Genomic DNA, 13,108 nt, shown 5'->3' on the forward strand with positions numbered 1-13,108 from the left:
CTTCCTACAGTTAGCTTCCTAAAGCCATTCTCCTCTTCCTACAGTTAGCTTCCTAAAGCCATTCTCCTCTTCCTACAGTTAGCTTCCTAAAGCCATTCTCCTCTTCCTACAGTTAGCTTCCTAAAGCCATTCTCCTCTTCCTACAGTTAGCTTCCTAAAGCCATTCTCCTCTTCCTACAGTTAGCTTCCTAAAGCCATTCTCCTCTTCCTACAGTTAGCTTCCTAAAGCCATTCTCCTCTTCCTACAGTTAGCTTCCTAAAGCCATTCTCCTCTTCCTACAGTTAGCTTCCTAAAGCCATTCTCCTCTTCCTACAGTTAGCTTCCTAAAGCCATTCTCCTCTTCCTACAGTTAGCTTCCTAAAGCCATTCTCCTCTTCCTACAGTTAGCTTCCTAAAGCCATTCTCCTCTTCCTACAGTTAGCTTCCTAAAGCCATTCTCCTCTTCCTACAGTTAGCTTCCTAAAGCCATTCTCCTCTTCCTACAGTTAGCTTCCTAAAGCCATTCTCCTCTTCCTACAGTTAGCTTCCTAAAGCCATTCTCCTCTTGCTTGGCATTTTTACATTTTTACACATTTTGAAAGTCGAGGCTCATTTTCATTTGTAAAAGAAATCACACAGAAACCCTGAGAAAAGACCTTGATAAAAATCTATTTTATCTTAAGCCTTTCAGAGACTCACAAATGAACTGAGTGTCAGGCTGACTAAGTCAAATGTTGTTACGTTTACTGGCGTAAAGTGGCAGCGGCTTGAACCCTATCGTCCCAGATTCTGGGGCAAACTTTCACTGAGAATAGTCGGATCTGCTATTTTAGAAAAATCGTGAAAATGAGTGCAAAACTTTTCAATATATATTCTTTCACAGCAAACGTTTTTAACTCAAATCTTTGCTTCTGATGGGGCCCTGGAACAACATATTTTGAGTTGCCATCCATGGCCACGTATATATAATTGTGGGATCCTTGACATGAAAACAAATTGAGAACCACTGACATAGAAACATCAGAAAACTGGTAGGACCTTTTAGTTTTTATCTGCCTCAGGTCTTAATGGCTAAATTGCCTCTCATTCCACCATCAGGCTTTTGAAGGATGCCCTGCAGGACAGCCAGTTCAGCGGGAGGTACCAGCACCTCCTAGCAGCGCTGCTGTGCTGCGTGGGGCGGGGACTCCGCGAGGAGTTCGACCGGCAGGCCTGGCTGGTGACGGTACTGGCCAAGGTCGCCCAGAAGGTCCGCGATGCCAACCCTTCTAATCGACAGGTGGGTGATGATGGGATACTGCCTGTGTCTTCTTGGCCCTTCTAATCGACAGGTGGGTGATGATGGGATACTGTCTTCTTGGTGATCAATACCGAGGCAGTGCTTCCCAAACCTTTTAGCCTCCATTCTGCTATACTACCGGTACTTTATTTATGGAATTTATTTGCCTTTTCTTTGATTTCTTCATTGTTTCGTGTGTGTGTGCGCGTGTGTGTAGACTGTCCTCAGAGAAGGTCTGGATGAGGTGAAGCAGTTCTTCACGGTCAACAGTAACTGTCGACTGCCCCTCAACCCTGCCATGCTCGTCAAAGCCATCAACATCCAGGTACTCAAAAATTCAGCCAAACCTATGCCACACTTAGGGACTACATACTGGACATGAAACCGCTTGATTGGGCTCAGTATGACCATTTGGGGGTCCATTGATGCCCCAATTACTGAAGCTTCATTGATTGATTGATTGATTGATTGAATAGTTTATTAGACATAAATGTAAAAACAGCAACCGAGTACAGTCAAACACTCAGTCTAAAAGGGATAATCAATTCATAGACATGACATGAAGAATAGCAACAAAATTCAATATCACAGGAAAAAAATAAATAAATAAATCAATATCACAGGAAAAATAAAACACTGTATGTACAGAGTGGGCCTGCTTATAGGTGTAATTGTAGACCTGTTTTTTTGAGGGAGGGGGTCAGGGCATGCCATGCCTGGGTGGCCATGCTATAGAACATGGGTGGTACCAGATCGTCGTTTTCTCTCCCTCTAGTATTGTGGTTGTGGGTGTCGCTCAGGTAGTTACTAGTTAGTCAGGTATGCGGGTAGTGAGGGCATTATACTGTTAAAGTGATAGGATACTGAAGGCTTCATAATGTGCGTGTGTGTGCGTGTGCGTGCATGCATACTTGTTTTTTTTCCATCGCCAATCACTATTGATCGCTGCTAAGCTAATACCTCTTCTTTCATTGTGTTCTTTGTCTGATGCTGATAGTCGTGTTCCTTCTTCAACTCCAACGCTGTGCCTCTCAAGCTGTCCTTCTTGAACCTAGACCCACACGGAGACAACATCAATGTTATATTTAAGGTACACACACACACACACACACACTTTCCACTATTCCATCATAGACTAAATAACTGTGTGTTCAAAAAGTGCTTATTTTAAGCTCCCCAATGGTTGAATCCACCAGAAGTTACTTTTTATCCCAAATCCCTTAGTCCGGAGGGATATCCGTGCTCTGACTGGCTAGTGTTTTTGTCCATTATAGGCTCTATCTCTATCACGTTGGATTTCATGATCTAGTGGAAGGCGGAGCAGAGTAAATTATGCTCTGTATTGTTGTCGCTGTGCTTGCTTTAACTTTCTCTTTACATCGCCTTTGAGAATCGATAAAATCCACCTGGGTGCCGTAGAGCTGTGACAACAGTAAATAAAATAGAGTGGACTTTATTGATCCCACAAGGGAAAATGTTGTCACCACGGCAATTACACCAATAATGCAAAAGACAAAAACGGATAACGAGAAGACACCGGGAATGAAAGGTAAAGAGACACCAGTACGAGAGTCGCATTGTCAACAATCAGGGAACCCATCGTCAAAAAAAAGACTGAAAAAAACAGCACTCTTTGCCGTTTGTGTCCTTGAATTTGCTTCTGGGGGTTTGGGGTGCCACCCAATAGAGTGTGGATAACACATGATGGCGCATGTTTTAATCCCACTAATCTCCAATGTACACTCGTTACTGAATGCCCCCTGTCGACAGATTCACTAGCGCAGCTCGGAATCTGTTGTTGAGAGATTGTCATTGGTCATTAGTCCTAAGAACCAGAGTCATATTGGTCATTAGTCCTAAGACCCATAGTCATATTGGTCATTAGTCCTAAGAACCAGAGTCATATTGGTCATTAGTCCTAAGAACCAGAGTCATATTGGTCATTAGTCCTAAGAACCAGAGTCATATTGGTCATTAGTCCTAAGAACCAGAGTCATATTGGTCATTAGTCCTAAGAACCAGAGTCATATTGGTCATTAGTCCTAAGAACCAGAGTCATATTGGTCATTAGTCCTAAGAACCAGAGTCATATTGGTCATTAGTCCTAAGAACCAGAGTCATATTGGTCATTAGTCCTAAAACCCAGAGTCATATTGGTCATTAGTCCTAAGAACCAGAGTCATATTGGTCATTAGTCCTAAGAACCAGAGTCATATTGGTCATTAGTCCTAAAGAACCAGAGTCATATTGGTCATTAGTCCTAAGACCCAGAGTCATATTGGTCATTAGTCCTAAAGAACCAGAGTCATATTGGTCATTAGTCCTAAGAACCAGAGTCATATTGGTCATTAGTCCTAAGAACCAGAGTCATATTGGTCATTAGTCCTAAGAACCAGAGTCATATTGGTCATTAGTCCTAAGAACCAGAGTCATATTGGTCATTAGTCCTAAAACCCAGAGTCATATTGGTCATTAGTCCTAAGAACCAGAGTCATATTGGTCATTAGTCCTAAGAACCAGAGTCATATTGGTCATTAGTCCTAAGAACCAGAGTCATATTGGTCATTAGTCCTAAAGAACCAGAGTCATATTGGTCATTAGTCCTAAGACCCAGAGTCATATTGGTCATTAGTCCTAAGAACCAGAGTCATATTGGTCATTAGTCCTAAGAACCAGAGTCATATTGGTCATTAGTCCTAAAGAACCAGAGTCATATTGGTCATTAGTCCTAAGAACCAGAGTCATATTGGTCATTAGTCCTAAGAACCAGAGTAATATTGGTCATTAGTCCTAAGAACCAGAGTCATATTGGTCATTAGTCCTAAAGAACCAGAGTCATATTGGTCATTAGTCCTAAGAACCAGAGTCATATTGGTCATTAGTCCTAAGAACCAGAGTCATATTGGTCATTAGTCCTAAAGAACCAGAGTCATATTGGTCATTAGTCCTAAGAACCAGAGTCATATTGGTCATTAGTCCTAAGAACCAGAGTCATATTGGTCATTAGTCCTAAGAACCAGAGTCATATTGGTCATTAGTCCTAAGACCCAGAGTCATATTAGTCATTAGTCCTAAAGAAAAAATCGATTAGAATTAGAATCGCGATTCCGTTATGAACGATTCAAAATCGATTAATAATTATTTTTAGATTTAGATTTCTGGTTACAGTTACAGGAGTTTTCACTACATGGTGTCTGTGATATGAAATGTAAGCTTACCCTAATCACAGTAAACATCATGTCTTCAGTCATTTTCAAGTTACTGTAGTCACTTCAGTTCAAGACTGGAGTAGATTGTGATGAAATCCTATGTATTGAATCGAGAATCATTTTGAATCGAATCGTGACCCCAATAATCTGAATCGAATCGAATCGTGGGACACTCAAAGATTCACAGCCCTAGTCATTAGTCCTAAAGAACCAGAGTCATATTGGTCATTAGTCCTAAGACCCAGAGTCATATTAGTCATTAGTCCTAAAGAATCAGAGTCATATTGGTCATTAGTCCTAAGACCCAGAGTAATATTAGTCATTCGACCACGGACAGCACTGAACGCCTGCTGGTGGATTGAGCATTAGCATCATTACAGCTTCATGGCAACAATGTGTGAAACATTTTCTTTGACTCCTAATAAGATAATAATATGCTTCCCCCGTGACGTCTGTATATGTCCAGTCAGGGGATGACCTGCGGCAGGACATGCTCACCCTGCAGATCATCCGCATCATGAACAAGATCTGGATCCAGGAGGGCCTGGACATGAGGATGGTCATCTTCAGGTGCTTCTCCACCGGGCGAGGGAGAGGTGAGGCAGACACACACACACACACACACACACACACACACACACACACACACACACGGTTTGGTGCTCAGCAAGATGAGAACGTTTCCCATTCATAGAAAAGACGAGACGACCACTAGAGAGCTGCTGCAACAGAAACAAATACACTGTGTAGATTTGCATCTGCTATTGTTCTTTAATAAAATCGGTGTGTGTGTGTGTGTGTGTGTGTGTGTGTGTGTCTGTGTGTGTGCGCGTGCGCGCGCTAGGCATGGTGGAGATGATTCCCCAGGCTGAGACGCTGCGGAAGATCCAGGTGGAGCACGGAGTGACGGGTTCCTTCAAAGACCGCCCGCTGGCAGACTGGCTGCAGAAGTACAACCCCACTGAGGAGCAGTATGAGAAGGTACCCGCCTCTCTTTATAACAAACACAACCCCACTGAGGAGCAGTATGAGAAGGTACCCACCTCTCTTTATAACAAACACACTGAGGAGCAGTATGAGAAGGTACCCGCCTCTCTTTATAACAACCACACTGAGGAGCAGCATGAGAAGGTACCAGCCTCTCTTTATAACAACCCCACTGAGGAGCAGTATGAGAAGGTACCCTCCTCTCTTCATAACAAACACAACCCCACTGAGGAGCAGTATGAGAAGGTACCCTCCTCTCTTCATAACAAACACAACCACACTGAGGAGCAGTATGAGAAGGTACCCTCCTCTCTTCATAACAAACACAACCACACTGAGGAGCAGTATGAGAAGGTACCCTCCTCTCTTCATAACAAACACAACCCCACTGAGGAGCAGTATGAGAAGGTACCCTCCTCTCTTCATAACAAACACAACCACACTGAGGAGCAGTATGAGAAGGTACCTGCCTCTCTTTATAACAAACACAACTCCACTGAGGAGCAGTATGAGAAGGTTCATAACAAACACAACCACACTGAGGAGCAGCATGAGCAGTATCAGTAATTTCATGAAGAAATCAAAGAAAAATCTAATATATTCCATAAATTAGAAAACAAATGTTTAAGTAGTAGTGAAAATAGCCGATGTACAAGCTTGTAGATCTGCTATTTTCACTAGTTTGGGTGCCGGGGAGTCTGACTCTGCACACTGGTTCATGCTCCGAAGGTTTTTAAATGTACCGACATTTGAAAACGTGTGGCGCACTCTATTTTCTTTTACTGTCTCTCTCTTCCACTCTATCTCACGATGATAACACAGAGTTTACGTTCTGCTCAAACACACACACACACACACACACACACACACACACACACACACACACACACACACACACACACACACACATACACACATTCTGGCTTTAAATATGATGCAGTCTTTCACTCTCATCCACTGATTCCACTCTAAAACATGTCATTATTGTAACCTTTATGTGTAATTATGCCATGCTTACAGAATTGCAAGTAAGCCGTGTAATTTGTCTGGGTTCTGGCTCTCACTTAAATACCATTCATTATTACTGGCAAAGTATCACCAACCACACACACACACACACACACACACACACACACACACACATGCTGGCTTTAAATATGATGCAGTCTTTCACTCTCTCACACACACACACACACGTCTTTGTGGAGCAATACAGTACATGTTCTACTTCAGTCAAAATTAGAAAGAATTTTCAAAATCAAAAGTTTTTTCTAAACCATGTGTTCCCATTGAACAGGAAGTGATACTTCCTGTAGTCCTCAAGGCACAACTGGGATCACATCTTGTCCCCAGCTCCACCCAACATGTAGTGGAAGATCACATCTTGTCCCCAGCTCCACCCAACATGTAGTGGAAGATCACATCTTGTCCCCAGCTCCACCCAACATGTAGTGGAAGATCACATCTTGTCCCCAGCTCCACCCAACATGTAGTGGAAGATCACATCTTGTCCCCAGCTCCACCCAACGTGTAGTGGAAGATATGGAAGGATGGGTGAACCAGTTCATTGCCCTCGCACTAGAGGCCTGCAGTGGAATGATCAAACTATGTGAAACTGACACTTTAACCCATTTAGGCCTGACCTCAAAATTTAAAAAAAATCTTCTAAATCCTCCAGTTTTCTGAAATAAATATTTTCGCGATTTTTCAAAAATAGCAGACCTACAAGCTCGTAGCGTGCCACTCGGTGGCGCACTATGAGCTTGTAGATCTGCTAATAAGGCGACACAGATGTCGTCCTCAGGTCTCAATGGGCTAAACCCTCTGCCATGTGTTTGGTCCAGGCGGTGGAGAACTTCATCTACTCGTGTGCGGGCTGCTGCGTGGCCACCTACATCCTGGGCATCTGCGACCGCCATAACGACAACATCATGCTGAAGACCAGCGGACACATGTTCCACATCGACTTTGGCAAGTTCCTGGGACACGCGCAGATGTTCGGAAACATCAAACGGTGAGTACCTCCCGGCCTGTGACGACGACGACGACGGTGGTGGTGGTGGAGGACAGTAACTTAAGTACATTTACTTGAGTAGAATGAGTACTGTAGTTATAGGGGCATTTCACAGCTGGAAGAAGCTGCATTCACTCAAGGTTAATAGTATTTGTAGTGGATAACACAATTTGAAATTTGCACCCTTTGTCCAGAAAAAGAATGAAGCCTGTGTGTTTGACTAGGGTTTGACTGGATAGCTGAATTCCTACAATGACCATGATGATCATATCTATAAAAAAAAACACTCTAAACATTGTTAAAGATGTTTAAAGTAGACCTGTTTACAAAAGGGGATTTAGTATATTTTGTCTTTGTATTTCATTAATTGTGGTTGGTGTGTATGTGTGATGTGATTGGCAGGGACCGCGCTCCGTTCGTCTTCACCTCAGACATGGCCTACGTGATCAATGGAGGCGACAAACCTTCCAGTCGCTTCCACGACTTCGTGGACCTCTGCTGTGAAGCCTACAATCTGATCCGCAAGCACGCACACCTCTTCCTCAACCTGCTGGGCCTGGTGAGGCGCCCGCACACACGCACGCACGCACACACGTACCTCTCTCTCTCTCTCTGTCTGTCTGTCTCTACAGCACAAACATTTACTTGTCTTCCTAGCACTACCAAATAATGAGTCTTTGTTTGACGTTTCTATTCATTCAGAGTTTATTTCTTGCACACACACAAACATACAGTATATGCAACTTGATGCATGTGCACTGCCATCATAACAATAACCCACACCGTCATTGCGAGCCGGGACGCAACGATAGTGAGTTTTATTACGATTTGAGTATTGTTTACACCGTATTACTGGTGAGTTCTACAGTGCTTCATAATAATAGTTGTTATTCACCAAAACACATTTACAAAGCTTAGCACATTTGTCAAGCCTTGTTAAAGTAAGCATTGGACTTCCACTTCAAAACAAGGCAAGTGTATTTGTATGGCAGATTTCAGCTACATTCAAGTACTTTGCACAAAACATTAAGCATTAAGACGGCATTAAATACAGTTTAAAATCAGAGAAATTTAAATTACAACGGAAAGACAAGAGAATAGTGCAGAAGAAATTATTAATAGATTATTTAAAATACAATCTCAATAAAAGCCAGCGGCAAATAGAAAGGACTTCAATGTGGACTTAATAGAGCTTGTAGCAGACCTGCAGTTTTCAAGGACATTGTTCAAGGTGTGTCTGTGTCTGTGTCTGTGTGTGTGTGTGTGTGTGTGTGTGTGTGTCTGTGTGCTGTGTCTGTGTCTGTGTCTGTGTCTGTGTCTGTGTCTGTGTCTGTCTGTGTGTGTGTGTCTGTGTGTGTGTGTGTGTGTGTGTGTGTGTGTGTGTGTGCGTGTGCGTGTGCGTGCGTGCTGTGTAGATGCTGTCTTGTGGTATACCAGAACTGTCTGACCTGGAGGATCTGAAGTATGTTTATGACGCACTGAGACCCCACGAGTCGGAGTCCGACGCTACCATGTATTTCACAAGGTAAAGACACACACACACACACACACACACACACACACACACACACACACATCTCATGCGATACGTCCCAGGAGCATCCTGATCCCAGGTGCATCCATGCAATGTTTTTTTGTTCTTAGTTCTATCAAGCAACATTAGGAATGTTTACATTTTTATATGTAGTTTTGCTCATCTTATTTATTATTATTTTTTGGTGCATGTTATCTTACCGTCATGTAAAATGCAATGCACTTAATTAATATAATAATATAATATTATAATATATAATTATAATAATATAATATTGTTTTTATCTGAAATGTACTATATAAATGTGTTCCCACACACTCTCTCTGTCTCTCTCTCTCTCTCTCTCTCTCTCTCTCTCTGTTCTTCCTCCATCTCTCTTCATCTTAGCGTATTTTGTTACTATTCTAATATAATCTCCCTTCTACCATGGCTCCTTTTCAACCCTCACCCCTCCTTTTAAACCCTCACCCCTCCTATCCTCCTAACACTGTTTATTGTCTTCACCCAGGCTGATCGAGTCCAGTCTGGGCAGCGTAGCCACCAAGCTCAACTTCTTCATCCACAACTTGGCGCAGATGAAGTTCGCCTCGTCCGAGGAGCTGGCCGTGTTGTCCTTCGCGCCGCGGGTCCACACCGTGAAGACCGACGGCCTCATCAGGAACCTCTACGTTTGCAAACACATCCGCACCTACAGCCCCAGCAAGGGCTATGTGAGTTCCCCTCAACACATCCTCCCCACCTACACTCCCAGCAAGGGCTATGTGAGTTCACCTCAACACATTCGCTCCTACAGCCCCAGCAAGGGCTATGTGAGTTCCCCTCAACACATCCTCCACACCTACAGCCCCAGCAAGGGCTATGTGAGTTCACCTCAACACATTCGCTCCTACAGCCCCAGCAAGGGCTATGTGAGTTCCCCTCAACACATTCGCTCCTACAGCCCCAGCAAGGGCTATGTGAGTTCCTCTCAACACATTCGCTCCTACAGCCCCAGCAAGGGCTATGTGAGTTCCCCTCAACACATTCACTCCTACAGCCCCAGCAAGGGCTATGTGAGTTCCCCTCAACACATTCACTCCTACAGCCCCAGCAAGGGCTATGTGAGTTCCCCTCAACACATTCACTCCTACAGCCCCAGCAAGGGCTATGTGAGTTCACCTCAACAAATCCTCCACACCTACAGCCCCAGCAAGGGCTATGTGAGTTCACCTCAACACATTCGCTCCTACAGCCCCAGCAAGGGCTATGTGAGTTCACCTCAACACATCCTCCACACCTACAGCCCCAGCAAGGGCTATGTGAGTTCCCCTCATCCGTATCACTTCCGGAGTGCTTGAGTGGCATCGTTAGGTTCAGGGCTTCACTGAAGATGTGTGCCTTTTGCCAGAGGTCTGGCATGCTTAGTCCTTTAAATGAATGAATGAATGAAAAGTTATCAAAGTTGTTATCATTGCATTTCAATACATGTTATAGTGCTTATTGAGTCAAATTCAATTGTCTGACTTAAGGCTCATACATAGTCCGGATTTTCGGTGGTTAGGTGACCACCGAACTACAACATGACGTCACGAGCCGCGGTGAAGAGCAAACCACCGCCACCTCTCCAGCCCTTCTCTCTGTTTTTACTCACCACCGCTCAACGTTATTTCAGCTCCGGTGGTCACCTCACCACCGGAGCGGTGGTCACCTCACCACCGAAAATCCAGACTATGAATAGGCCTTTAACCACGCTGATGTTTTCAATATAAGAGAATGTATACTGTAAATACAAAATCTACAAATACAGCCAACAACATGGTGAATGTTTATGTACAGTATATGGCTCAAAGCTGTGACTAGACAAAGACATTTATTATGATTTGCTCTGATAAAATTATAGATATTTCACAGTTATAATGTATTTGTGCTAGCCTGAGTTCCAGCCTGATTTTCTGCGTTCCGCGGGTCTGAAATGTCACTTTGCAGTGATTAGCATAGTGACATTTTCAGATCCGCGGAACTGCCAATCAGGCTGGAACCCAGGCTGGAACCCAGGCTATATTTGTGCACTTCTAAAGAGCCTCTTTGACCTTCTCCAGGCGTTTGTAGTGAAGGTGGAGAGAGAAAGCCAGCAGGGGGCAGCGTTGGTACAGAGAACCTTTGAAGAGTTCCAAGAACTGCACAGTAAACTACGCCTCATCTTCCCCTCCACCAAACTACCCAGGTACACGCACACACGCACACGCACACGCACACGCACACGCACACACCCACCCACACCCACACCCACACCCACACACACACATATTCGCATACAGATAGCATACATTATTCACCCACGGACACATACTATGACTGTATGACTGTATGTCATACACACACTAGTTTATTTGTACAGATATTCCACTGTTGTTAGGTTCTTAGCTTGCTTATGATCCTTGATGACTGTATTTATATGCATTTATTTGATGTATTACCATGTGTTGTACTTGTTCTTGCTTACTGCAAGTCGCTTTGGATTAAGAGAGTCTGCTAAATGTCTAAATTGTTCCCAAACGTTTTAGCTTGAGACCCAAAAGAGAGATCTTAAATCCCAGTTGTTATTTTCACTAGTTCTTAAAAGTTTTTCTTTTCATATAATTTATGGAATTTCTAAATGGATACAAAAAAATAATAGTGGTTCTCAAACTTTCTTGAGAACCCCAGTTTGGCCACAGACTTCCATAACTTTGAGAGTTAAATCAAGAGTTGATAGAACTCTCAATCATTCAGCAAGGGAACCTTTTCAAGGGACCCCAGGGGGTCTCTGGACCATACTTTGAGAACCACTATTATAGAATCAATATGCCCTGGCATGCAGTCCTGGTATTTAATGCACAGCTTGATCTTGTGAAACAAACGTATCTTTGTATACGTTACAAATGTCATTATGTAATCACTATGTTCTGATCCCAGCTGCTCTATTTGTGTCCTCGTTCAGCTTCCCCAGCCGCTTTGTGATTGGCCGCCTGCGCGGAGAGGCCATGGCGGACAGGAGGAAAGACGAGCTGAACGGCTACGTCTGGCACCTGGTCCACGCTGCTCCCGACGTCGCTCAGGTGTGTGTGTGTGTGTGTGTGTGTGTGTGCGTGTGTGTGTGTGTGTGTGTGTGTGTGTGTGTGTGTGTGTGTGTGTGTGTGTGTGTGTGTGTGTGTGTGTGTGTGTGTGTGTGTGTGTGTGTGTGTGTGTGTGTGTGTGTGTGTGTGTGTGTGTGGTTGTGTGGTTTCAGTTTGACTCACTGGTTTCTTAGAAATCAGCCCCTCCCTGCACTGAAGGCACGTATCTCTCTATGCAATGCACACAGGAACTTGCGCGCACTCTCGCACACACACACACACACACACACACAGGGTGGGGAGCCTAATATGCTCTACTGTATCAGGCCTATCCTGTTTAACGCATTCAGGGCGGGAACCCCTTTTGGTGTTTTAAGCATTATGTTATACTTTAGCTGTTGAAAAAAAGCAGATCTACAAGCACCGAGTGCCGCGCTAAAAGCTTGTAGATCTGCTTTTTTGAAAATGTGGCGCAAATCTTTGAATATATATTCTTTCACAGCGAACATTTTTAACTCAAATCTTTGCTTGAACTACATATTTTTAGATGGGGGGGGTCTGCGGCCAAATTCAGATCATTTTGAGGGTCCTTGACATGAAACAGGTTGAGCACCAACCAATGACAGAAACAGGTTTTTCAGGTTAGGATTTAGAAGACATTTGTGGAATCTGTTCTCGGGTCTAAATGGGTTAATCCATTTGTCTGGACTGGTAAATGTAATGTCAGTTCTTTCAGATATTAACACAGCATTTACATGAACACAGCATTTATGGTATAGTCTACTTTAAAACGCTCTGTAAGATTGCAGCTCATGCTTAAGCTTCTCATTTGGAGGAATTTGCAATAGGAGAGCAACATATTAAGTGTCAGACTAAGGCCCTCATTTATCAATCGAGTGTAAAATCTGCCCCAAATTCGAGTGTAGGATTCGTAGTACACCCACGTCGGGTCGGCATTTACAAAGTGATCGCAGACAGCTGTTTCTTCCTTAATTTCGTTCGGACGTTTATAAATGTGACGGCTGAAATCT

At 43.7% G+C, this 13,108-nt stretch overlaps 1 protein-coding gene across 2 annotated transcripts in view; it reads left to right on the plus strand.

Annotated features, from left to right (window-relative positions):
• The window catches only part of pik3c2b (phosphatidylinositol-4-phosphate 3-kinase, catalytic subunit type 2 beta), a 98,324-nt gene that overhangs the window by 74,507 nt on the left and 10,709 nt on the right, over positions 1-13,108 (plus strand). For both annotated transcript variants that reach the window (XM_079511297.1, XM_079511298.1), the window contains exons 19-29: positions 1,079-1,259; positions 1,477-1,584; positions 2,257-2,349; positions 4,935-5,064; positions 5,313-5,449; positions 7,300-7,469; positions 7,872-8,028; positions 8,885-8,994; positions 9,512-9,713; positions 11,082-11,206; positions 11,963-12,080. In XM_079511297.1, the coding sequence (XP_079367423.1) occupies positions 1,079-1,259; positions 1,477-1,584; positions 2,257-2,349; positions 4,935-5,064; positions 5,313-5,449; positions 7,300-7,469; positions 7,872-8,028; positions 8,885-8,994; positions 9,512-9,713; positions 11,082-11,206; positions 11,963-12,080 (1,531 nt within the window). The remainder of the gene's footprint in view (positions 1-1,078; positions 1,260-1,476; positions 1,585-2,256; positions 2,350-4,934; positions 5,065-5,312; positions 5,450-7,299; positions 7,470-7,871; positions 8,029-8,884; positions 8,995-9,511; positions 9,714-11,081; positions 11,207-11,962; positions 12,081-13,108) is intronic.

Source organism: Electrona antarctica, assembly GCF_951216825.1.
Source record: "Electrona antarctica genome assembly, chromosome: 9".
Taxonomy (NCBI): domain Eukaryota; kingdom Metazoa; phylum Chordata; class Actinopteri; order Myctophiformes; family Myctophidae; genus Electrona; species Electrona antarctica.